Source organism: Dipodomys merriami, unplaced genomic scaffold, assembly GCF_024711535.1.
Source record: "Dipodomys merriami isolate MVZ:Mamm:240054 unplaced genomic scaffold, mDipMer1.0.p SCAF_25, whole genome shotgun sequence".
Lineage (NCBI taxonomy): Eukaryota > Metazoa > Chordata > Mammalia > Rodentia > Heteromyidae > Dipodomys > Dipodomys merriami.
The window spans coordinates 3621101-3648161 of NW_027203937.1; the positions used below are offsets into that span (position 1 = coordinate 3621101).

The 27061-nt window shown below is 37.0% G+C and overlaps 1 protein-coding gene across 3 annotated transcripts in view; it reads left to right on the forward strand.

Moving 5' to 3' along the window:
- The window catches only part of Grm5 (glutamate metabotropic receptor 5), a 538255-nt gene that overhangs the window by 447839 nt on the left and 63355 nt on the right, over positions 1 to 27061 (forward strand). For all 3 annotated transcript variants that reach the window (XM_070034809.1, XM_070034811.1, XM_070034810.1), the window contains exon 8: positions 21414 to 22353. In XM_070034809.1, the coding sequence (XP_069890910.1) occupies positions 21414 to 22353 (940 nt within the window). The remainder of the gene's footprint in view (positions 1 to 21413; positions 22354 to 27061) is intronic.

Consider the following 27061-nt stretch of genomic DNA (forward strand, 5'->3'; position numbering starts at 1 on the left):
AAGCAAAGCTCTGCACATCAACATTTTAATGCCAATAGCAACATTCTCCAGGAAGTTCTTCTGGTTCCCTGAGTTACCTAATTGCACTGGAGATTGGAACTTTTGTATTTTCATTAAAGAAGAAAAAGTGAACAGAATCAAATGGATGGAGATGGTGGGAATCGAAGCCGCAAGAGGATATGCCCCAAGAGGGTTGGGCCCATTGGCAATTTCTGTAACTCCAGCATTTGAGTTAGTCTCCTTACAGATGTTTATTTCACTCAGGTTCCTTAGTTTTTTCTACTTTATTGGGACATATTTTGGTCTTTTCATTAAAAAGCATATGTATTTTCTTAAAGATAATTTAAAAATAAAAATTAATTTTTAAAAAAAAGTGCCTATAATCCTGCCTATTAAGGAGGCTGAGATCTGAGAATCATGGTTAGAAGGCAGCCAGGGTGGAAAAGTCTGTGAGAATCTTACCTCCAATGAGCCACAAAATAAAAACCAGAAATGGAGCTGTGGCTCAAGTGGTAGAGTGCTTTCCTTGAGCAAAGAAACTCAGGGACAGCACCCAAGCCCTGATTCAAGCCCCCAAACCGCACAAAACAAAACTAGACAATACACACATGGATTGCTTTCCATTTCCAGTAGATAGTTATAATAATATTATGCACTTTGAATCTTGTGAGATAGATGTTATTTTACACTTGAATTAAGTAAGACTATAAATTATTCTAGATCACAAAACTAATGGGAAATCAAACCCAGAGATTTATGCGACACAGCTTACCTTTTAAAAATCACATTTGAGAGCCCCGTATTTTCAGTAAATTATTTGTAAAAAGAAAATCAGCTTTAAGCTGGTCAAATATTAATTATCTTCAGGCTGCTCTAATATTTTTCATTCTAAATGTGCCATGTTTGATTATTGCAATTAAATTTAGATACTGAAATGGGGACATTCTTTTCAATTATTGTGTTTCTGATTCTTTAAGAGCTTTGTTGTAATTTTAAGTAAGAAATGTTTATTATTCCCATTCTAGTGGTTTTGGTTGGAATGAAAATGAAACAGATTTTCAGGTTGGTGCTATTGAGTTCTTGGTTTCTATCTTAGACACTAATTTCAGTAAGAATATATGCTAGACACCTTTTTATTCTACCACTCGTTTATTTGTTCAGCCAACGTGTTTTTTTTATCACATTTATGCTGTTTTCAACACAGTGCCAGGCTCAGGAGGTCAGGCGTACACCCATATAGGAGTAAGGAATCTATTTTGCCAAGGACCATTTGATCACTGATGTCAGCTAGTATTGATGTTTATGTTATTATAAAAATAGCTCCCAGAACTATTGTGTTTCAAATGCTGCTTGTGGTTGCCTTGGTAGGGCCAGAGTAAATGATTTTGAAAGGTATATACAATCCCCATCCCTGAAAGAGGACTGACTTATGAGACTGCATTTGGACTGTACATATAAGGCTGAAGTCCCAGATCCTTTGAAAGCCAAGACAGAAGGATCAAGGTTCAAGGCTAGATTGAGCAAAAAGTTAGAGACCTTATCTGAAAGAACAAGCCAGTCATGTGTGAAATCCTATAATATCGAAGGCAAAGGTGGAGGGCCAGTCTGAAGATGCCCCAGGCAAAAAGACAAGCCCTATCTGAAAAGTAATTACAATACAAAGAGCTAGAGGTATTGCTCAGCTGGTGGAGTGCTAGCAAGCAAGTGGCTGAAATGCAAGTCTCAATACAACCAAAAGAAAAGAAGATGGGTATGCTGTATGCAATAATTGATCAATTTTCTGGGTGACAGTACCTCATGTGCATAAACCTAACCACTTAGTGTAAGAAATCAAATGACTACAAACAAGGACACACTAAAGCTTCCAGCACAACTATGTTCACTGCAGCATTATTTCTTTCTTCTTTCATTTTCTCCCCTTTGTTTTACCTCCTGTTTTCCCTGCTTTTGATTTCAGTGCCCTTTGTATTGTATATAAGTTTATCTGATTTGGGGAAGGTAAGGGGAAATCACACAAATGGTGAGACAAAGGACCAAGGCTGAACCAAGGCAACATTGATACTCACAAGACAGTATGTTGAAAAAGAACTTTACAACTTGGGAAGGAGGGGATCCTAGGGGAGGGAAAGTGGGAGAAAACGAAGGAGGAGGTGACACTGTTCTAAAAAAAATGTACTTATTACCTTACTTATGTAACTGTCAGCCCTCTGTACATTGCCTTTACAATTAAAACAAGAAAGAAAGAAATAGTTTGGGATTTAGGGGTAACATAGGAACAAAGATACCAACTCAAAAGGAACTGGACAAGGCAGTTTCCAGGGTATGCCATCAGCCAAAAGTCTGGAAAGCAAGCACATACAGCAGACTGCTACCTTTTCATCCCTAACTTGGTAGGCCCTGCCCATCTGGTCACATTGGCTGACCTCAGGTTCACAATCTGTAAAAGGATGTGGCTTAATTAATAGTATGTACTAGAATTCATGGAGCTTCTAACAGAATGTCTTAATTAAAGTGATCAGAAAAAGAATGTGTATATCTAAAACATAATTAACAAGCCACCTGGCCAAAGCAGGAACCCTTCAGAAAAAGAATTCACTCAAGATTAACAGAAAGGAAGCACACTGCTTTGATAGAAAAGACATTTTCCTCTCCTCACTTTTTAAGAGGCTGAGATATGAGAATCCTACACCCTGGCTGGAAAGACCATGATATGCTTATGTCCAATTAGCCAGCAGAAAGCCAGAAGTGGATGTGTCTCAAGTGGTGGAGCCCTAGATTTGGGCTGAAAAGCTAAGGGATAGTGTACAGGCCTTGAGTTCAAACCCCAGTTCTGGTACAAAAAAGAAGAAGAATTAAGGCATATATTGTATAGGATGCAATGGTGCCACAAAGGATGGCAAACATTTGTCAAGTTCAAGCTGCATAAGAAGCATAGTACTTGTGCCTACATTTACTGATGGTGTCATAATTTCTAATGCTCAGTAGCCAAGAACTTAGTCAGAGATTAATGCACATGTGAAAGCAGTTATAAGTTAAGTTGGATTTAAGATTGCCTCATAAAAGAAAAAGAGAGGAGAAAATGAGAAGGTAAATAGAGGAGAGAAAGAGAGGAAGAAAGAAAGAGAGTAAGAGAAAAGAAAAGGAAAAGAAAGAGAGAGGGAAAGAGAGAGAAAATGTATTAGGACCCAAGGAAGCACTGATTCCTCTAAGTATTGGACATTTACAGGTACTTCTGGGGGAACAAGGAATTTGTATGTGAGACTGAGAAAATGGTAATAAAATTTTCAAGCAGACATATAAGATAATAGGAATGATACATACCTATCTAAAGAATGTGAATGTGTCTGCAATAACTTTTCTCAACATAACAAAACTGTTTGAAGGGAAGTGCATCACTGTCTTAACACAACTTTGCAGCAAAGTCTGCAATCTAGGACTGCCTATTCTTTCCTAAATAACAAGCATCATAATTCCAATCTGCTGTAAGGAAAGTCATTATGTTAACAATAAAATTTTCCACATTCCCAAATATTTTTTAGATTTTTCCTTTTTATGGTTCTTATACACAAACTCACCAAAACAATATAAGGAAGTTGAATTTACAATAGATGTCAAATAAAAAATACAATGAAAGGGATGACACTGATCAAGATCCATTGGTCCCACAAACTTACATATTGAATTGAAACCCCTTTGTACAATTACTTAAGGATCATAAAAAAAAATTAAAAAAATAAAGCTTACCAAAAAAATCTGAGAGTTTTGTGTACAAGGTAGATCATTACAATTCATATTAACTTCAAATTACATAGTTTAAAACAAGACTGTAGAGTCAGTCAAAGCAGGTTCAAGTCCACACATCACCAATGACTCACTCTGTGATACCAGGAAATACATTTCCCATTCTGTGACATGAAACAAATATATTTCCTTCTCTGATTTTCAGCTTTGTTTTCCATAACCTAGAGGCAAGAGCAGTAAGTAGTTCACAAGATAATCAATGGTATTAAATAGTCTACAATAATAATGCCTGTTAAATGTTCATTTATATAAATTATTATCACTCTACTCTAGGTAAAGTTTATAAAAACATAGTTAATACAGACAAATGGATTGATTTAGAATGAGAAAAACCAACCTATCTATTCAATGAAATTTTTTTGGGGGGGGTCTGGTCATAGGGCCTGAACTCTGGGCCTGGGCACTGTCCCTCAGCTCTTCAGCTCAAGGCTAGCACTCTACCACTTGAGCCACAGTACCACTTCCCGCTTTTTTCTTTTTGCTTAGGTGGTGCTGAGGAATTGAACCCAGGGCCTCAGGTATGCAAGACAAGCGCTCTACCACTGAGCCACCTTCCCAGCACCTATTCAATGAAATTTTAACGTGGTTTTTTAATAGTTAATGTAGAGATGATATACAAGGGGGGTTACAACTACATGAGTGGAGTCATGAGTACAATTCTTTTTGAACTTCTCCCTGGCCCTCTCTCTCTCTCCCAGTTTTTCCCTCCCATCCCCACCCACAAGATATGTAGTTCATCTTCCACATAGTGTCTAGTGAGTACCACCGTTGTATTTTTTTCACCCTTTGTTCCATCTTTCTGTGCCTTACTTTACCCTCCCAAATACAAACAAACTAAGAAATAAGACACAAGGAAAAGAAAAAAACAGCAACAACAACAATGAATCTCTTGCTTCTTTTGCTTGGAGGTCACTTCATGAAATTTTATTTTATATGATCATGTGTATATAACTATTGAGACTTTGTCATCCACTCCTATAAATATCCTCCTTTGGCCTTTGGCCTTAGTGTGTGAATGTCTACAGACATATAATTTATCATGTTCCAGTGTATGTGTGTATGTGTGTGTGTGTGTGTGTGTGTGTGTGTGTGTGTGTCTGAGATTCAGTGTGTTTACTTGTAGATTTTTAGGCACATTCTAGTTACCAAAATTGAGAGAAACCATGCAAACATGTTTCTTTGGCTGTGGCTTACTTCAATTATTATAATTTTTTTCCAAGTCTTTTCATTTCTTTATGAATGGTAAGATATCATTCTTTCTGGTGGATTTGTAGAATTCCATTGTGTATATATACCACATTTGCTTGATCTATTCACCCAGTGAGGGGCATTTGGGTTGATTCCATATCTTGGCTATGGTAAACAATGCTGCAAACATATAGCCATCTAAAATTTGATAAGGGAACCAAAAACACAGGTTGGAAGAAAGACAGCCCCTTCAACAAATGGTACTCGCAAAATTGCCTATCTCCATGGAGAAAACTGATGCTAGACACTCATATATCACTCTGGACCAGAATCAATTCTAAATGGATCAAAGACTTCAATGTAAGTCCAAGTGCCCTAAAAATATTACAGGAAGAATTAGGAGAAAGTAAGAATGGGTTGAAACTTCCTAAGATCCAGAATCACAACAAATGAAAGACTGGATAAATGGGATTGAATCAAACTGAAGAGCCTCTGCATAGCAAGGGATATAGCTATCAATATATATAGAAAGCCCTCTGAATGGGAGAAGATTTTTACCAGCTATACATCAGACATGTGCCTCATATATAAAGTATACTTAGAGCTCGAAAAATTAAACCTCAAAAAATATACGCTCAAAAACAACAATCCAGTCAACAAATGAGCTAAAGACAAGAGAGACTTGTCAGAGGAAGAAGTTAAGAATAGGAAATAGACACGTGAAGAGATGTTCAACATCTCTGTCCATAAAAGAACTGCAAATTAAAAGTAAATTGAGATTCCACCTCACTCCAGTTCGAATGGCCATTATTAAAAAATAACAATAACATGCTGGCAGAGATGTGGCCAAAAGGGAACACTAATACACTGTTAGTAGGAATATTCAATCACTCTGGAAAGCAGTATGGAGATTCCTCCAAAGATAAAACATAAAGCTTCCCTATGACCCACATCCCACTTCTGGGCATTTATCCAATTGACCACAAACCAGGCCACACTAAAATGTAGTATCTTTTAAATCAACAATTAGCTCAATGGATGGAAACAGAGTAGCCAGCGGTTTTTGCATTTGTTGAACTAAGTTGTTATTAAAAAACAAAACAAAACACTCCTGTTTTAACTTCACTTAAATTGTCTCTTTAGGCCTTCTGATTCTATGTACAAGTTTAATGGTGTCTCAGAAGTCTCAAAATGCAAAATTAGAAGGCATCTAGCACCTTTAAAAAAATCTTATCACTATCTCTGTTAAAGGTTTCTTGCTTCATTGATGACCTCTTATAAAACTTTAACATTTTATTCAAAAAAAGAAAGAAAAAGAGAGAAAGAGTATTTTAAGTCTTTCCAAAATAATCTAGTATTTTTACATTTTAATAACTTTACTTTTATATCTGACTATAAGATTGAAGTAAAATGAAGACTCTACTATTGGAATGCCTCAGGGTACAGTCTGGATCTTCTCTTTTCTGCACCCTAGCTTCATTGTTAATCATCCCCAGCTTCATATCACCTAATATCACCCACACACTAGAGATTTCTGAATTTAATTTTCCAGCCCAGACATTTCATCTAAACTCCAGGCTTGAATATTCAATTGCCTGCTTGATATATTTATTTAACTGTGTAATAGCTATCTGACATTTTCCTTTTCCAAAGTCAAATTCTCGGTCTTCCTGAGCCTCCAGGATGCTCCCATTCTAGTATCTTATACTTCACCTAGTGAAGTATGTCAGTATTTCAGTATGTCAGACTAATAACTTTGTAATCACTTTTTTTTTACTTCTCCTATATCCTAAAGTCAGAAAATCACACTGGTTTATTCTTCACATATATAATTCTACCACTTCTTACTACCACTGTAAATCCACAGGGAAGAACAATCATCATTAATCACCCTCACTACTGAAGTACCTTCCTAATGAGTCTCCATTATTGGACCTTTGTCCCCACTTACATCCTATTCACAGTAGCTACATAGGGAGATCTTTTTATTAAAGTAAACCAAGTCACTTTCTCTTAAAAACCTACAGTGGTTTCACCTTATTCAGAGTCAAAGTCTTCACAAATGCATGTTCTACATGATCTGGTCCTCTGTGATATTCTGGCTTACTTTTCCCTTCATGTCATCCTCTCTCTCCATCCCAATGCATTGGTCCTTCTGTTCTTCCATTACAACATCAGAAGGCTGTTTTCCTAATTATTTCCCTAATGGTTCTGCCCTAGATAACTACATTACTAGCATCCAAGACATCCACTGAGTCATTGCTGAAATGGCTGCCTAAAAGCAACTAATTAAAGAGTAAAAATTATCACACACACACTCCACACACACACACACACACACACACACACACACACACACACACACACACACACACACACACACACACACACACACTTCTTACCCAGTCCTACCTGTTTTTCTACAATTATGTATTGCCTTTAAATATTTTATACTGTTCATAAAATTGTAAGAGAATAAGGTAATGGTCACGGATTTTTTTAATATCTTACTAATTTGGTATTTCCAAGATCCTAGAGAGTAATAGACACTCAATAAACATTTGTGGAATGGTGGTGGGAGGAAAAAACAAATCCAGATGCATTAAATACCTGCCACCTATCTTAGTAGAAAACTTGTGTCCTGCAAGCTAATTCTACAAACACATCAAGAAGATTAGAATGATCATCTCCATTTTTCAGAAAACAGACTAGAAATGAAAATAATCTATGCTTATAATCACACAGTAACTAGAAATACAAGATTTCTGTAAATTTCATCATTTTTCCATAAAATAGTACTAGAGACAGTATATAGGTTATTGTGGACCAATGACTTCTTTATAAAAACACCTCTAAAATGCAATGAAAAAATTTACAGTTTCTTTTCCAATACCAAACTTGATAATTTTGTGAAATTATTTCATTTAATGCTGAAAAAAATGATTTTTTCTTTCTTCTTCTTTTTTTTTTTTTTTTTTTTTTTTTTTTTTGCCAGTCCTGAGATTTGAACTGAAGACTTGGGCACTGTCCCTGAGCTTCTTTTGCTCAAGGCTAGCACTTTAGCCACAATACCACTTGAGCCACAGTACCACTTCTGGCTTTTGGTCTTTGTGTGGTACTGTAGAATTTAACACAGGGCTTCATGCATGTTAGGCAAGCAATCTACCACTAAGCCACTTTCTCAGCCCATATGATTTTTTAAAACAATGCCAGGGCTTGTACACTGATAAATTGCAAAATAACTTCCAATCTCTCAACTTTCATCAATTTATAAATTTTTTCTAACCTAGTGAATAAAAATCATAGTATGCTTATAGTTTGTTTATACTATATATGTACATATGTATATATATATATATATATATATATATATATATATATATATATATATATATATATATTACTGACTACAGGAAGGAAAAAATGCTAAAAGCTCAGCTTTCAATAGAACTTCTCAAAATGTGTCCTAAAAAGAAAAACAGGTCTTCATCTGGCCAGAAACCTTATGATGAACACATCCACTGTGCTCTCCACAATGATAAATTTGCACTATCCTAAGCAATGTCTCCACAGTAAAAATCATTCTGCTATGGCCAGACTGAAGAAAATAACATGGTTTCAGTTTCTGATAAATATTTCCTGTCCCAAATTCAATATTTTTAACTATAGTAACCTACTTGGGAAATGTTTCATAAACATTATTTAATATGAATAATCTGAAATAGCTGTGATTTTGATACATTTTAAAGATTGCATTAAATAAGCTGAAAAATTCATAGACCATTTTACTCTGCCTTGTATACACATAAGATAGTATAATATTTATGATAGTATAATATTTATTTAAAGCTGTTCATATTCAAAGAGGCTAGAAAGATAAAACAGCCTTATTTGGTTTTAGATTTTTTAATAAATTTATTTTTATTATCTTTAGTTGTAAAAACAATTTTAACCCAACCTGTCAATTTATGTTTCCATGCATCTTGATCAATGTAATCTCATCCCTTCCATCATTCTCCTCACATTTCTCCTAATGTCATCCATTTCTTCAAGTTACCTAGTTCCACGTTTATATATGTACATTGAAACATATAACCAGATTCTGTTTTTCCCCCAGAAGAATATAGAACCTTCAATAAAATATACCAGCAGTTTAACAGGTGTTGAGTTACTTTGTTTTATGTATATACTTCTTTTCCTTCTTCTTTTCTCACTTTCTAATTACTTTTCAAGACAAGTATTATTTTATATGATTTCCTGACAATCCTGTATATATAAGTGGTCAGGTTATTATCTCTTTTCCTTGACTTTCATTGATTTCCCATCTGAACTCTCAGCAGTAATTCCTTGACACTTAATTCTTTTAGGATTCCACATTACTAGGCTGTAGAGTTAATACTTCTAAGTATCTTATCTACATTTTGGCTCTTTTCTTTCATTACTTCTACTATTTCTATGTCTGTATTTATTCTTCTACTTTTCCTTTCAAATGCTCTTATATTGCAAACATACTTTATCTTCCTTAATCATTAAAAATAGATAAAATATGCAGCTATTGAGCTATTCTGCTCATCCGCTAAGATAATCCTAGATATATACTAATTATTGCAAATAAGGGAAAGTATGGGACCTATGTTTCTTTGGGTCTGCCTTACTTCACTTAATATGATTTTTCCCAAGTCTTTCCATTTCCTTACAAATGGGCAGTACCCTGGTATTATATTACATTTATCTGAATTAGGGAAGGGAAGGGGAACAACAGAATAGTGAGACATAGGACAAGGGGGAAACAAATGCAACAGCGATACTCACAAGACAATATGTCAGAAGTGATCTGTACAACTTGGGGGAATACAGGCAAGGAAAGTAGGAGAAAAAGTAGGGAGGGGTAACAAGTTCGACAAGAAAGGTACTTATTACCTTAGTTATGTAATTGTAACCCCTCCGTACATCACCTTGACAAGATAGATAGATAGATAGATAGATAGATAGATAGATAGATAGATAGATAGATAGATAGATAGATAGATAAAATAATAATCCTTACTTCAAAAAGCATAGCTATAAGGCCATGCTCTATTTTATTTTTTTCTTTCTGAAGTTTCAAGTGTTGAATATTTGAAATATTTTTTTAATTTTTTTATTATGAAAATACTGTACAGAGGGGTTACAATTACATGAGCAAGATAATGAGTACATTTCTTATCAAGCATTGTAGCCTCCTCCTTTGTTTCCCCATCCCATCCTTTCCCATCCTCACCCCACCCCCCACCCAATCCTCCCAGTTACCCCCCTCTCCCACCCTCCCCCACACCAAAGTTGTAAAGTTCATTTTTCGACTTGTACATCTCATTGTTGCAATGAGTCCACCTGTATCCCTATTTAAACGATTTGTTTTTTCCCCTTCCCCTCCACAAATTATACCGACATCAAATACAGTGAAAGCAGGGGTTATACTGTAGGGGAGGGACATACAAAGCAACAAAGAAATAATCTTATAAATGTGTTAGAAACAATTGCATAAAAGAAAAAAAAACATTTGAATATTTGGCCATGCTCTATTTTAAAGGAACAAATGATTGCTTTTCTATCATCATGGTGCCAAGCCAATGCTGTAGGTGTAATAGATGCTCAGTAGTGTGTGTTAACTAAGAAATGAGATGCTCTAGCTGTGCTGTGAGTCATTGTCATTCTCTGTAATTTCATAGCGTTAATCTTTCACCTTGTAAACCTTGCTTATTTTGTAGAGATTGTTGCTAGTGTGTGTGTGTGTGTGTGTGTGTGTGTGTGTGTGTGTGCGCGCGCGCACATGCACCAGTACTGGGGCTTGAATTCAGGGCCTCTAGTTCTTGCTTGGCTTTTTCATTCAAGGCTGTCATTCTACCAACTGAGCCACACCTCCACTTCCAGTTTTTTTGCTGGTTACTTGGAGATAAGAGGTTCTGGCTGGCTTTGAACCATAATCCTCAGATTTTAGCCTCCTGAGTAGTTGGGATTACAGATTTGAGCCTCTGCTGTCTGGCTTACTTCTTCTTTCTATAATACAAATAAGCATTTTTCTTGCTTATATAGAAGTCGCTCACTTGGGGAATACTAACAATACTATGTTACTAAAAATTTAGAAAGTAATAGGTTTGGTAAGGAGGAGATATTTGTATCAGAATATGTATTATGTTTTCCAACCAGCCTCAGGAAAGGTAATATAAACCCACTGCTTAGAGCACTCCTGGCATGTCTCAAAAGAAAATCAAAGATCTCTGGGGATATGTAGGAATACAGCAGGACTTAGGAAGTGGTGAAAAAAGTCTGAGTCATAAAATCAGAAAGCTTTTGAACATTTAGGTAGGAAAAAAAACACAGAAAATTACTTCTTCGTATACAAGTTTACTTTTTTTAATATTTTTTTAAGTATGACTAAAACTGCAGGAAAAGACTGAAAAGTATCTGGCAAATTAAGAAAGGCAAATAGAAAGGAAGAGCAACATTATACAATCCAATTGACAGTTCACAGGTTTTAAACTGATGTCATTGTTCAGTTTCAATAAAATCTAAAAATGCATTCAACCAATTTCGAGATTCATTCCTGAGGAATTACTTCACTGACCTATTTGGATCTGTAACTTCTTACCTGTAAATTCTACAAGACTTGTTCCTCTTGTAGGAAAAGCTATAGGATTTCCATTTTGTGTATGGAAATATGGAAATGAAGATAAGAGTAAATAGCTCATATTCCTAGGAAATACTTGTCTGCAATTTGAGCTGAAAAAAAGGTGCATGTTTTTATGTGCCTCACCTGGCTTCTCCTTTCTTAATTTACCAATTGTGTGTTCAGTCTATTTAACTGGCTGTTATATGCCAGGCACTGCTCTTGGCAGTAGAAATACAGCAATACACAAACTAATATCCTGCTCTCAAATTGCTCCAGGAAACCATATGACACAAATACACACAGACCCAGGGACCAGGGCCCACATAAGAGGAATCCAGGCTTAGGAAATCAGAAGTCATTTTCAAAGAGGGTCTACAACATGAAAAGATAATGAGGAGTTAGTGGAGAGAAATAGGGAAAAGTACAAAAGGCAGGCACTTTTTCTATCAGCCCATTTTATTATTTAAATCCAGATTCAGTATTTTTCCAGGCATACTCATCTGCAGTATAACCAGAAGTCATATTTTTCAAAGCTGTTCCCTACAAATGTGCATCTGTGTTAATTCTTCCCTTCAGCACTCGCTCTGCTTACTAGTAAATCATTCTTTATGTCTTAATTACAAAATAAATCTTGGCACAAAATGTCAAGTCTCCCTATAAAATATAAACAATAAAGAACAAAAAAAATAAACCTAAATAAAAAACATAGCTCTGAATTTTCATCTCTTGGTGAGAATTTTATTGAGCAACTCTAAAACAAAAATATGTAATGAACGATGATGGCTATGAAATAGGCTGTGTCTGGTGATGGATGGATTGCTATGAGTCTACTCAGTGAGACGGGGAAATGTTCTATGATGGATCCTTGTTCTCTTGGACTGGGTATGCTCTGTGCCAGTTCAGAAAAATGTTCTAAGATAGAAAACTTTAAAAGCATAAGAACAGTTTACCAGTCTGTATCTCTATGAATCTTGCTTAAACCAATGAGATTTCTTAGGGGAAAACATTAATTGAATAGAGATAAAGTTTTTCTTTGAGAAAGTGAATACAACATATTTTGCTTCATGCTAAAATAATGGTAAAAACTGATTAACCAAAGTGCATTCCCTGCAGAGATGTAAGGACTTTTAGGTTGGTACTGTTTTTATCTCTATTGAACTTTGAAAATGTTTCAATTGAGAGCATTCTTGGGAAGAATGAATCTGAACTCTCTAGTTAGCACGAATTTAAGAATACTTGTTAAAAATTTCTTACAGAAGACTTATTGGGACCCAATAAATTACTTAAAATGAGATTTTTTAATTTTTTAATTTATTTTTTTGTCAGTTGTGGGGTTTGAACTCCGGGCTTGGGCGCTGTCCCTGTGCTCTTCAGCTCAAGGCAAGTTCTCTACCGCTTGAGCCACATCGCCACTTCCAGTTTTCTAGTGGCTTATTGGAGATAAGTGTCTCAAGGAGGGCTAGGAAGGTAGCTCAGTGGTAGAGTGCTTGACTAGCATGCATGAAGCCCTGGGTTCGATTCCTCAGTACCACATACATAGAAAAAGCCAGAAGTGGTGCTGTGGCTCAAGTGGTAGAGTGCTAGCTTTGAGCGGAAGAGCTGAGGGACAGTGCCCAGGCCCAGAGTTCAAGCCCCATGACTGACCAAAAAAAAAAAAAAAAAAAAAAGGAGTCTCAAGGACTTACCTGCCCCAGCTGGCTTTGAACCACAATCCTCAGATCTCCGCATTCTGAGTAGCTAGGATTACAGGTGTGAGCCACCGGTGCCCGACTCAAAATGAGGTTAATCAATCCTTAAGACATGTGTCACATGGCAACTAAGTAACAGAAATATTTCTAATGTGGAATATGGCATACTCAGACACAGAAATAAGCCTTTGAGCAGCTTGCACACATTTGGCTTTTTGGTGTACCATAGCTTGCTTCTAAAATTGAAGTATAGGGGCTGGGAAGTTGGCTCAGTGGTAGAGCGCTTGCCTTGCATGCCTGAGGCCCTGGGTTCGATTCCTCAGCACCACATAAGCAAAAAGAAAAAAGCCGGAAGTGGCGCTGTGGCTCAAGTGGTAGAGCACTGGCCTTGAGCTGAAGAGCTGAGGGACAGTGCTCAGGCCCAGAGTTCAGGCCCCACAACCGGACCAAAAAAAAAAAAAAAAAAATTGAAGTATACAGCCAGGAGCTATATACTGTGACTCACATCTGTAAGCATATCTACTCAGGAAGCTGAAATCTGTGTATTGCAGCTAAATGCCAACCTAGGCAGAAAAGTCCCTAAGAATCTTATCTCCAGTTAATCAGCAAAAAAGCCAGAAGTAAAGGTATGGCCTAAGTGATAGAGTGCCAGTTTTGCACAAAAAAAAAAAATCTAAGGGACAACCACAGATGAATGGATCCAAAAACTGTGGTATCTATACACAATGGAATATTATGCAGCTATTAGAAATGACAAAATAATGGCATTTTCAGGGAAATGGATGGAGCTAGAAGAAATCATGTTGAGCAATGTAAGCCAAGAGCAAAGAGACAAACAGTACATAGTCTCCCTGATAAGTGGATATTAAATCCAAAATGTTAGGTGATAGGACAAAATTAACAGGACTTAAGAAACAAAGAACTTCCACTCATCTGGTCGAACCACTACTAAATAACCCCATGCTGCTGACCACATGTATGGTGTATATGTGTACACCATCATATGTTATAGACCGTGTTAGACACTTTGCTCCAGGAAAGTTAGAATGAATTTGTGACTTTAAATGAGCATCACTATCCCACAATACTGTGAAATTTGGGAAATTATGTAATCACTTAATCACAATTAAAAAAAAAAAAAAACACCAGAAAACTAGAAGTGGCGCTATGGCTCAAGTGGTAGAGCATGAGCCTTGAGCTGAATTGCTCAGGGACAGCTCCCAGGCCTAGACTTCAAGCCCCACCACTGACAAAAAAAAAAAAAAAAAAAAAAAAACAGAGATCTTTCATGCAATTGCTTCTAACATATTTATAAGATTATGTCTTTGTTGCTTTGTATGTCCCTCCCCCATGGTATAAGCCCTGCTTTCACTGTATTTGATGTTGGTATATGTGGAGGGAAAGGGAAAAAACAAATCGTCAAAACAGGGATACAGGAGGACCCATTGCAACAATGAGATGTACAAGTCGTTATGTCGAAAAACGAACTTTACAACTTTGGAGGGGGAATGGAGGGGAGGATGTGAAGGGATGGGAAGGGGAAACAAAGGAGGAGGCTACAATGCTTGATAAGAAATGTACTCATTATCTTGTCCATGTAATTGTAACCCCTCTGTACAGTATTTTCACAATAAAAAAATACGTTTATAAAAAAAAATCTAAGGGACAATACCCAGGCTCTGAGTTCAAGCCCACTACTGGCTTATGTGTATGAGTAGCACACACTCACACACACACACACACACACACACACACACACACACACAAACACACACACACACACACACAAGTGTATATGGAGAGTTATTTAAGAATTCAGAATACCAGCACAAAATAAAAACAAAAGGTATATTCTTTGAGTATACAGTAAATGTATTCATTTATAAATAGGTATGTCAACCAAAATAAATGATATGAAGGATTGAGAAAATTAAGAAGCCATGTATGAGCAAGTGACAAGATGCTAATAATCAAGTAATAAAGACACACTTTAACAATATAATCAACCAAACACCTATGTGCATACAGCAAGTGCTGAAAAGTAAAATGAGCTACCTATCATGTGCACACACACACACACACACACACACACACACACACACACACACACACACTACTTCCAACTCCTCTGAACTATGAAAGTGGTTTAAAAAATTACCTGAAGCTAAGTGAATAGAAAATATAAAAAGTCCAGAGATATATTCTGTTCAGAAAGAATTCTGAGTCTGCAAATACCCCTGAGATCCCAAACTAATATATTAGAGGTGTAAACAATATCTAGAGATAAAACAAAAAATGGCTTGCCAGAACACACTGAAAGCAAACATGATTTTAATCACCAGTTGATCATCTCTGAGCAGATCTTAGCTCATCTGTCAAACATTAGCTCCCCACAGCCCCTTATCATTACAATTTTTATACCTGAAATAGCCTGACCAGCAGCTGAGGACACAAACATCTTATTCTTAGAGATTCTCAGCAGCAAGTGTTTTTTCAAAAAATGCATAAGAATGACAGTGCTTGTTTATGTAACATCAGCATCTGTCCTTCGTTCCTATGCCTGAACTGACAGGTGGGCCAGGCAGAATGCACCTGTAAGGAAACTGTACTATAGGCACATTAACTGAGTGAGACTGCTATCTAAACACTAAGCATACTTTCGCTTACTGGTGGTGGTAGTAAGTGGTACTTACATCTATAGCTATACAGGCATATTCCTTTTAGGGGTTCCAGAATCAGAGATCACCTGTTCTGTTATCAGGTATATACAGAAACACTTGGTGGAATCTACAGTGAATATGGCCAGTGCATTTTGGAAGTTCACTTTTTCTTTGTAATCTCTTTTTCAATGTATATATATTTATACCATGCAAGTATGGTTTGTTCTAAGGAGCTATAAAATAATAGATCAGCATGAAAGTAAAATAAAATGAGAAGTGACTAGCTACCTTAATTAGATGGTATCAGAAAATGGACTGCTGTCCACATAGATAGATAGATAGATAGATAGATAGATAGATAGATAGATAGATAGATAGATAGATAGATAGATAGATAGATAGATGCTTTAGATTCTTATACAGTTTCAGACATATAGCATTCAACTAAGAATAAAACAGAAATAAAAAGAAAAACATTAATGGAAAAGGACTCACTAGTTAGAATAATAGAAAGTTTAGAAAGAGTGACTATTTTTTTCAGATGTATGTAGATCAATAGGTGTAGTAGGAATGTTAATTAACAAAAATTTAAATTTATTTCATGCTAAGGTTGGCACTATAGAAAGAATCTCATATTTAACTGAACATCTTTCATGTTAAGGCAAGCATCAGTCCTCATTCATGATACATATGTATATGTATATGTATATATATATAGTGACATAGTGCCGGGAAGACATATGTGAAATCTGATATTCTAACTAATTTCTTGAGCAAGGATTTTTTTAAGTAACCTAAAGTAATTACTAAAGAAGTATGGAGTATGACATGCACTTAGCCACTTTCCTTTGACTTCTGATGTACTTATCTCCTAGCCGCTCAATCTTAGGGATCTTCTCTTACATATCCTTTTCCTCTAACACTCTGATGATTGTTCATATACATTCTTCACCTGTAACTTCTTTTTTTTATTTTTTGGTCAGTCATGGGCCATGAACTCTTGGCCTGGGCGCTGTTCCTGAGTTCTTCAGCTCAAGAGGGGTGCTCTACCACTTGAGCCACAGCACCTCTTCCGGTTTTCTGAGTGGTTTATTGGCGATAAGAGTGTCACGGAATTTCCTGCCAGGGCTGGCTTAGAACCTCGTTCCTCAGATCTCAGCCTCCAGAGTAGATAGGATTACAGGCGTGAGCCACGGGTGCCCAGCTTTCAGCTGTAACTTCTATCATGATATTTCATCGAAGCTTCTATTTCCATGTGCTCACTTGGTCAACACTTCCAAACTAGAGCATGACCCATTCCCCTGGCATGTCATACTTTTTCTGCAGTTCTTAGTTTAGTTAATAGTGTGCCATCAACTCAGTTAAAATCTTCTGTCCTTGAATCTCCTATTGTAAGAATTCATAATTTCTCTCAGCCCTAGTTCTGAAAGGTCCTTACAGTTTAGTATTTTCTACAGCATGGTGAATAACATTTGTTCTTATTATTTCTGATTACTTCATTCTTTTTATTTCCTAAAATAATTCTGTTTATATTTTTTAATTTAATTTTATTGTCAAGGTGATGTACAGAGGGGTTACAGTTACATATATAAGATAGTGAGTACATTTCTTGTCAAACCTGTTACCCCCTTCCTCATTTTTCTCCCACTTTTCCTTCCCCCCAATCCTCCCCCTAGTTGTACAGTTAATTTCCAACATATTGTTGCGTTGTTTCGCCCTTTGTCCTTTGTCTCACCATTTTGTTGTAACCCATCTCTTTCCTTCCCTAATTCAGATAAATGTATATACCATACCCAGAGTTCCAAAATCAAATACTGTGACAACAGGGAATAAACCATAGGGGAAAAATACAAAAGAAAAAAAGAAATTGCATAGTATATTAAAAACAACAACACAAAGAGAAACCTGCTGTTTCTATATCTTGAAGTTCATTTTGCCTAGCATCATCTTATATGGTCGTATGTACATAGCTATTGAACTATGCTGCTCATGTACAATCTCCACCTGCCATTCCAGGAATGTCCTTTCCACTCCATCTTCCAAACATCAACATGGTATCCTAGCAGAGGAAAAGCCTCTGTTAGGGTTAATGTGTTTATCTCTTAGGGTTATGTGTTTACATGAGACATTGGCCTGATCATACCTATGACTGAATTGCCAACCAAGGAGAAAAACTAGGTTGTACAGAAACACTGAGATTCCTTATTGGAAATAAGGTTCTTTTGCTCCAACACAAAGTACTGACGAGAAATCTATTGAGTTTAGACCCTACATGATTATGCTGCACATCTATTTTTGAAGAATTCTAAAATGTCATCCAGTTCCAAGATGCAGTGATTTTAACAGTTTAATAGAAGTATAATTTGAAATTCAAAAAAATAGTTACCAGCCAAGTACCAGTGGCTCTCGCCTGTAACCCTAGCTACTCAGGAGGCTGAGATGTGAGGATTGAGGTTCAAAGACAGCCTGGGCAGGAAAGTCTGTGTGACTCTTTATCTCCAATAAACCACCAGAAAACCAGAAGTGGTGCTGTGGCTCAAGTGGTAGAGAGCTAGCCTTGAGCTGAAGAACTGAAGGACAGCACCCAAGCTCAGAGTTCAAGCCCCATGACCAACAAAAAATAAAAATAAAAATAGTTACCAAAGTACTTTGTGCTACTAAGCCAAGAGCTTTCTGAGTGGCTCACATTAAAGGGGAAAATATGCTTGAATATATATAAATTCACAAATTTCACAAATATAAATATATTTGTGAAAATAATTACATCACATTAGAAGTATGCTTCAAGAATATTTTCCAGTTCATATATCTAATGAGCTGTCTCTAGTTTAATCCATTTATGTTAAAGGGTTGGGTTGTACATAAAGAGTTCAAGAATATATTTAACATAAAATGGTGAATAATATTATCCTGTGCCAAGCATTTAGAATTGGATGCTAATTATGTTTAGAGAAGAAACAGTGAAGACTAGTAATAGCAGAAAAAATGTGATAAAAGTAAAAAATTTAAACACCCATATTTTAGTTTATTTCTTTATTAAATGAAATTAATTCCTATTTTACACTCCACATACCATGTCTTTCTGGCCAATAAGTTCTTATGGACATTAGTAGCTCATAACCAATCAGGAGGAACAAGGCTCTACATAAGTAATTGCTGTATATTATAAACTTCATTGTCACATCAGTGATAGTAATAAACCGTTGGGCAAGAATAGGTATAAAAAATGTTTAATTCTTGCTTTTTAAAGTTAGTTTCCACAAGGATAAAATTGGTGAGTATAAACTTTGACAGACAAACAGCATGTGTGAGCATGTATTACATAAATATGGATCCATATATATTACATATAGATCCATATACATCTCATTATCAATGACATATATTTGTTTATACCGAATAATCTTAATAGTGACCCATAGTAATTATTTTATATTCTTTGGTCTATCTATACATTTTATCAAGTAAAAAGCTTTCATAGTATATATTTAAATGTCTGTGACAATTACTTGCCTTGAAATAAAATCCATTTTTAAAAAATAAATAGAGGCTCTTTGTTTCTATATTAATTGCACATTTTTTTAGAATAAGAATATGTGTTCCGGGCTGGGAAGGTGGCTCAGCGGTAGAGTGCTTGCCTTGCATGCCTGAGGCCCTGGGTTCGATTCCTCAGCACCACATAAGCAAAAAGAAAAAAGCCGGAAGTGGCGCTGTGGCTCAAGTGGTAGAGCACTAGCCTTGAGCTGAAGAGCTGAGGGACAGCACCCAGGCCCAGAGTTCAGGCCCCATGACCGGACCAAAAAAAAAAAAAAAAAAAAAGAATATGTGTTCCCTAAATAACTTGACCCTTATATCCTGCTTCATTCAGTACCCATTCTTGGTTCTGTATACTTGGTATTTTAACTATAATATAACGTGGAGAGGCTCATGTCTTCTTGAGGTTATAAATGCTTACTGTACTTGTATATTCATTTGTTTCCCTAATGTGGAGGGAAATTTTGCTATAATTTCATTAAATAAGTTTTATGCCATTAAAAAAGGATACATGTTCCCATAGAAATGATATTTTGAAGTGCACTGTGTATCTCTGGCTTACTCATAACTCCTACTAGTTTCATCATTAATCCAATTCTCATACTAATGGTAGTCCCTGAAACCTGTATTCTTGAAGGAGGAGTCTAGTAGTGTGGATGTATGTAGAGGGAAGAAGAAAGAATGCTGCCTTTATTTTCTTTCTACAATAGACCTACCTTGGACATGGTTTAGAAGAAACACTAGTTTCTTTGCCATCATTACATATTGTTGCCTCCCACACCCTCCAGTAACCTATGGCATTCAAATCCACTTACCCCTGATGGTGGGATATATCAAGATAACAGGAAAACTCTACACTCTATCAACTAGGACTTTGTTTACCTGCATATATCAGAAAATAAATTAAATAGCTTAGACAAAAGAGGTATAGCTATACATAAGCCAGAGCCTGTGGGTGGTTCTTGGGTACCAGAGATTTGACTCCATCTGTTTCTCTTTCAAACCCCACGATGTTTTCTGTCTTTAAAGTTACCTTAAAGAAGAAGACAGTTGCTGGAGTTTTAGCCATTCTGTTTGTATTCCAAGCAGCACTGGGTTGAAGCAAGTAAAGAAGCAAAGGATACTCTCCAGAATGAGTCACTCCTTATTGGAATCCTTTGTGTATTTATTGGCGAAGACCTAGTCATATGCCACATTTGACTGCAATGCTCCTGAAACGTGGCTTTTTCGATGTTTCCTCAAGCAAAACTGGAGCCCTTTTGTTGAGGAAGAATGACAAAAATGGATATTGCAAGCAACTAACAATCACATATATCAGAAATTGTTTAAAAGACCCAATTATTTCTTTCATGAGATCAGGGATCAGGTTTATCATCATTTTCTTTCAAAACCTAGAAGACTCCCCATCACAAAATATTTACTTAATAACAAAAAGATTTTCTGAATAATTAGTGTGTGTGTGTGTGTGTGTGTGTGTGTGTGTGTGTGTGTGTGTGTGTGTGTGTGTGTGTGTGTGTGTGTGTATGCTAGTCCTTGGGCTGGAACTCAGGAGTATAGTACTGTTGCTTAAACTTCTTCTGTCAAAGCTGGCCTCCTTCCATTTCAATCACACTTCTACTAGCTTTTTCCTAGTAAACTGAAAACAAGAGTCTCACAGACTTTCATGCCTGGGTTGGCTTTCAAACTGTGATACTAAGACCTCAGCCTCCTGAGTAGCTAGGATTATAGCACTTAGCTCTGAATAATTTTATTTTTTAATAGCAAAGGGCCCTGAAAATTGAAAAAGTAGATAGAAGATGAACTAAATGGTCATAAGCAACGACTTATAACTTAGAAACCTATGAAATAAACAAATTTCTTTCTCTTTTTCAATATGTGTCTTTGTCTCTGCAGGTTGTGATTTGATCCCGGTGCAGTACCTTCGCTGGGGAGACCCTGAGCCCATTGCAGCCGTGGTGTTTGCCTGCCTTGGCCTGCTTGCCACTCTGTTTGTTACTGTCATCTTCATCATTTACCGTGACACTCCAGTAGTCAAGTCCTCCAGCAGGGAGCTCTGCTACATTATTCTTGCTGGCATCTGCCTTGGCTATTTATGTACCTTTTGCCTCATCGCAAAGCCCAAACAGATTTATTGCTATCTTCAGAGAATTGGCATTGGTCTCTCTCCAGCCATGAGCTACTCGGCCCTGGTGACCAAGACCAACCGTATTGCCAGAATCCTAGCTGGCAGCAAGAAGAAGATCTGTACAAAAAAGCCTAGATTCATGAGTGCCTGTGCCCAGTTAGTGATTGCTTTCATCCTCATATGTATCCAGTTGGGCATTATTGTGGCTCTTTTCATCATGGAGCCTCCTGATATCATGCACGACTACCCAAGCATTAGGGAAGTCTACCTGATTTGTAACACTACCAACCTAGGCGTTGTCACTCCTCTGGGATACAATGGGTTACTGATTTTGAGCTGCACTTTCTATGCGTTCAAGACAAGAAATGTTCCAGCCAACTTCAACGAGGCCAAGTACATCGCCTTCACGATGTACACCACCTGCATCATATGGCTGGCCTTCGTGCCGATCTACTTCGGCAGCAACTACAAAATCATTACCATGTGCTTCTCCGTCAGCCTGAGTGCCACAGTGGCCCTCGGCTGCATGTTTGTGCCAAAGGTGTACATCATCCTTGCCAAACCGGAGAGAAATGTGCGCAGCGCCTTCACCACGTCCACTGTGGTGCGCATGCACGTGGGAGATGGCAAGTCTTCTTCTGCAGCCAGCAGGTCCAGCAGCCTCGTCAACCTGTGGAAGAGGAGGGGCTCCTCTGGGGAAACCCTAAGGTATAGTTGTGGGACAGAGTGGGGTGCTGCCACTAGAGCTGAAGCAGTGGCGTTGGCATTGGCTGCCTGTCTTTTAAGTGGGAGAGGTCTAATCTCATGAAGCTGTGGAAGGCAGAGGGGCCTTCTTGTGATTTACTTTTGCAGGTTAATAGATATAGGTCTGCTTATCTAGGCCAAGGCTAGAAACATGCATCTCCAGATCACTGATAAAAGCTACTACATCCAAAGGGGAGTTGAAGTCAGGAAGACCGAGACAGGAGAGCAGAATCGCATCCGTGAACTGTAACACACATAGCCAGGTCCCAAAGGGAGAAGTATTAAGAACTAAATTTTAGTTCACAAAAACAGAATAAAGAAGACAGCTATTAAGACTATGATTCCAAGGGCTACATGTGTCTGACACTAGAATTTTTCTTTTTATTGAGGCCCAGACAAAGTGTTGACTGTCCATCTCACAGAAACATGACAAAGCATTGTTTATATTTTAGTTCTTAATGGAACTCTCTGAAATACCTACAGAGCTGAAAAAAAGCCAAAGTGGCTTCGTATACAGTTGTCCTGAACAACTTCACCGCTTCCCAGTTCTTTGTTGACTATAGTCCTGTCCCAATCAAAATCAAAATCATGAAATAGCAGCTATTAGATAATTTCTATCTGAAAGTAATCTAGATCCAATAACCAGTGAATGATTTCCCCCAATTGAGGGTATTTCTTATGTTATAAATGACCCCACATTGGTCTGGGAAAGTAGCTTAGTGGTAAAGTGCTTGACTAGCAAGCAGTACCACATACACAGAAAAAGCCAAAAGTGGCACTGTGGCTCAAGGGGTAGAGTGCTAGCCTTAAGCAAAAGAAGCCTAGGGACAGTGCCCAGGCCACGAGTTCAAGCCAAAAGTTCAAGGCAAAAAATACAGTAACGTATAAATGACCCCACACTTGAAAAGATATTGAGATCATATTATCTGCAGCTTGAGGACAAATCCTGACTTATTAGAAAGGCTGTATAGAGTGTGGTCTATTTGGAAATAAAATGATACTATTCTATAGATCCATGGATTGAAAATAAAGGTATCCTCTGTGTAAGAAGTACATATCAAAAGAACCAGCCCCAATAGCAGCCCTGAAAATTCTACTGGTTGAACAGTATTTCTAGAAGTTACATAAATAAATGGAAGGTAAATATTCCTCAAAAGAAAGGTAAATATCACACAACTATTTAAATGGGAGATAAATATATAAATAATATTGCTTTACCTATTCTTTTATACTATCACTTAACCTGCATGAGAGTCTTAAATTTCCATCTACCCTACTTCAAAGCATGAATTTGGTGAGGGCAATCTGCTGGGATGCAAAAGTAATTCATAATATATATGAAAAAGTTTATCTACATTACTAACCTGATCCTTTTACTTCTTACCCTTCTTTCTTATATCTCATATTTTCATCTGTGAAGATACGCAACAAATCATGACTTTGTATTTTTTGGCTTCTCCAATAAATCTCAGAAATGTGATGGTTTGCTAACAAAGGCCTTCCATATATCTAAACTACTGGCATGTATTCCATCTGCCTTCCTGACTAATCTATTAATTCAACACGCTGTTTTTCTGAACCTTTTGCAAGATCAGCTTTTCATTTTGGCTGAGAAAATTTATTTTACAGAATCTTTTTTTATACTCCTTTTCTTTGTACCTTCTTCAAATCTCCCAAACCCACAAAGGAAACTCTTCTGAGATTTCAGAACAAGGTTATACGTAGTCTAAACATTGGCACTATCCTTTCCTCTTTCTGCACCTTATTTTTTATCTGATAAATTTGGATCATATCTACTTGTTGGGACTATATGAAATGAAGTTTGGACATATAGTAAACATTTTAGTCATTCTAGCAGAATGTCCTGTAGGACAGCAATGAGTTTTAATACTGGCAGTGGCAATTACCAGCAATATTACCTTTGACAACCTCACATTATCTCTCTATGCTTCTCTGATAAAATACCTACCACATAGTAAAAACTTCTTAAGTATTTGTTTTTGTTTTGGGTTGCTTTGGGTTTTTTGTTGTTGCTGTTACTGTTGAGCATATTTTCTGTTGATCTTGTTTTTCTCAAGGCTAGTGTTCTACCACTTGAGCCAGAATACCATTTCCAGGGTTTTGTTTTTATTTTGTAATTTATTGGAGATAAGAGTCTTACCAACTTTTCTGCCCCAGCTGACTTCACATTGGGATCCTCGGATCCCAGCCCCCTGAGAAGCTAGGATTTATAAGCCTGAGCCACCAACACCTCAAAATAGTATTTTTTATTTTGATTAAACAAACATTAACCAGTCTTATTGTATACCCAAAAGTCATGGGTGGACATGTAGTCAGGATAGTATTGCTAAAAAAAAGAGCTCCATAAAAGGCAGCACAATATAGAGGCATTGCTAATACAGCTTGGGGTTTCCAGGGCTTCTCCATATTGATGAAGTGCAGCAGCTCCTTGCCAAACAGTTTAGCATTTTATGTTCCAATTGAAGCACAGCAAGCTCCTTGGGGTTAGGGGGACTTGTATTCCTTGATAGTCTCTGCTCAGTTACTAGCTGGACCTAGATGGGTGTGTCACACACAGAAGAAGTTCAAGAATGGTTGGAAAGTAGTAATGGGGTATTAGTATTTGCTTGTCTTCAAGGCTGTATATTACTCCCCAATGATCGTATAAACTTTTACAATGTTAAGCCTACAGTGTTCTATATTGCAAATATCCCTCACACTCCATTATCCTCATACCAGTATCTGCTCAAGAACTGAATCATTGATCTCAGGTTTTCCTATAGGGATCATTTTCCTCTAGCAATATTTGACTAGTATTTTATGTTCTTCTATTTCTACTTTGGTCAAAACAAATTTTATTGATAGTATAGGAAAAAATTTGGAGGACTTTGTGGAAATGTATTGTTAACTTGTTTTCCCTTCAGGGATGTGTAGTTCTTGGTGATTAGATTTTAGTCAGTACATTTGGTTATCAGGGTCTCAAAGTGGGTAAGGTGGGTATTTCTATTTCAGCAGTTGTTGCCTTTTTTCCTGCGACCGTGGATAAATTCTGGTGTGTCTATGTGAGTATAGATGAGACAGGCTACAATCTGATTATTTGGACACTCTTTATGCCTTCATCTGGGATGTATGACCTAAAACTGGATGTTGATATGAAGAAGAAGAAAAATGGCAGAGTAAGTCATCTCCCTTTTGTATCATAACCCATGCTGGCCTATCCTTTTTCAGCCATATTCTTCATAGAAATGCAAACTAAAATGCCTCTCCTCTGTGGCTTCCATCAACTCCTAAACTAAATATTCCTTCTTTGTCATACAAAACTACAATGCTTAGAATGTTAACCTAGTATTTATCCATTGTGGGATATAATTAGTCACACAGATATTGGCCACTACAACTAAGGTTAAATAATGGGGAGCAAGTGAGCTGAGTGTAATATTTTCACATTTTACTTTAAATGATTGTCATTAGTTGTGTTTCTCAGACTTGAAATCTAATGTGCCAATAAGTTCATCTGTTGGGATGTGAGAAGGGCTTAAATAGGTAATTTTCAACGTATGTCTTTAGGGAAAGAAGCTATTATCTTGGCTCAACACTGCTATGTTTCCTTCCATCTGGGGCATGGAAAGCCGAGGTGCCATCATCCCAGACTGAGCCTGGGTCTTGTTTCTACATGAAATCTGTACATGTCCCTTCCTTACCAAATAGCAGACCTCAGTGAACAACTCTCAGGGCTAAAGAGAATGTGGTACATGCTTTAGAGCAAAGAATATACAGTACCTATAAGCAGGAGTAGACTACACAGATAGCAGTAGAGACAAGCAACAGCCAGTTGAAAACATGCCTGGATTTGCATTTAGTTGTGTAAATTCCAATGAGGCATTTTTTATGTATATGAGTGCCAGTCCTGGGGCTTGAACTCAGAGCCTGGCTTTTGGTCAAGGCTATTACTCTATCATTTAAGCCATAGCTCCATTTCTGGCTTTTGTTGGTGGCTAACTGGGGACAAGAGTCTCATGGACTTAACTGTCCAGGCTAGCTTCGAACCATGGTCATCAGATCTCAGCCTCCTGACTAGCTAGGATTACAGGCATGGTACAAGCACCCAACTTCCAACAAGGCACTGTTCTTTCATAAAGGTGATATACAGAGTGATTACCATTTCATAAGTCAGATAATGAGTACAGTTCTTTTTGACCAATGTCACCCCTTCCCTCACTCTCTCCCAGTTTTTCCCTCCCATCCTCACCCACAAGTCACATAGTTCATTTAGTTCATTTTAACATAGTGTCTAGTGAGTACCGCTGCATTTTCTCACCCCTTGTTCCTCCATTTCTGTGCCCCCATTAGCCTTCCAAAGATAGAGAAACAAACAAGAAAAAAAAAACAAGCAAAATCCTCTTGTTTCCATTCCCTGGAGTTCATTTTGATAATATTATTAAATAAAATACTATTTTCTCTTTCCTCAAGTATGAAATGGTGTTTATTCATCTCTGTTTTGAGGAATAAGTCAACTTAAATATATGTTAAGTGCCTAGTATCAGTACATACAAAGAACTTAATAAATGGTAGCTAATTCTGTTAGATTTAGGTTTAGGTTTGAGTAACAGAAAGAATATTTTAGAAGCTCACACTAATAGTTTAAATGTGATATTTCTTATGTTATAAGAGT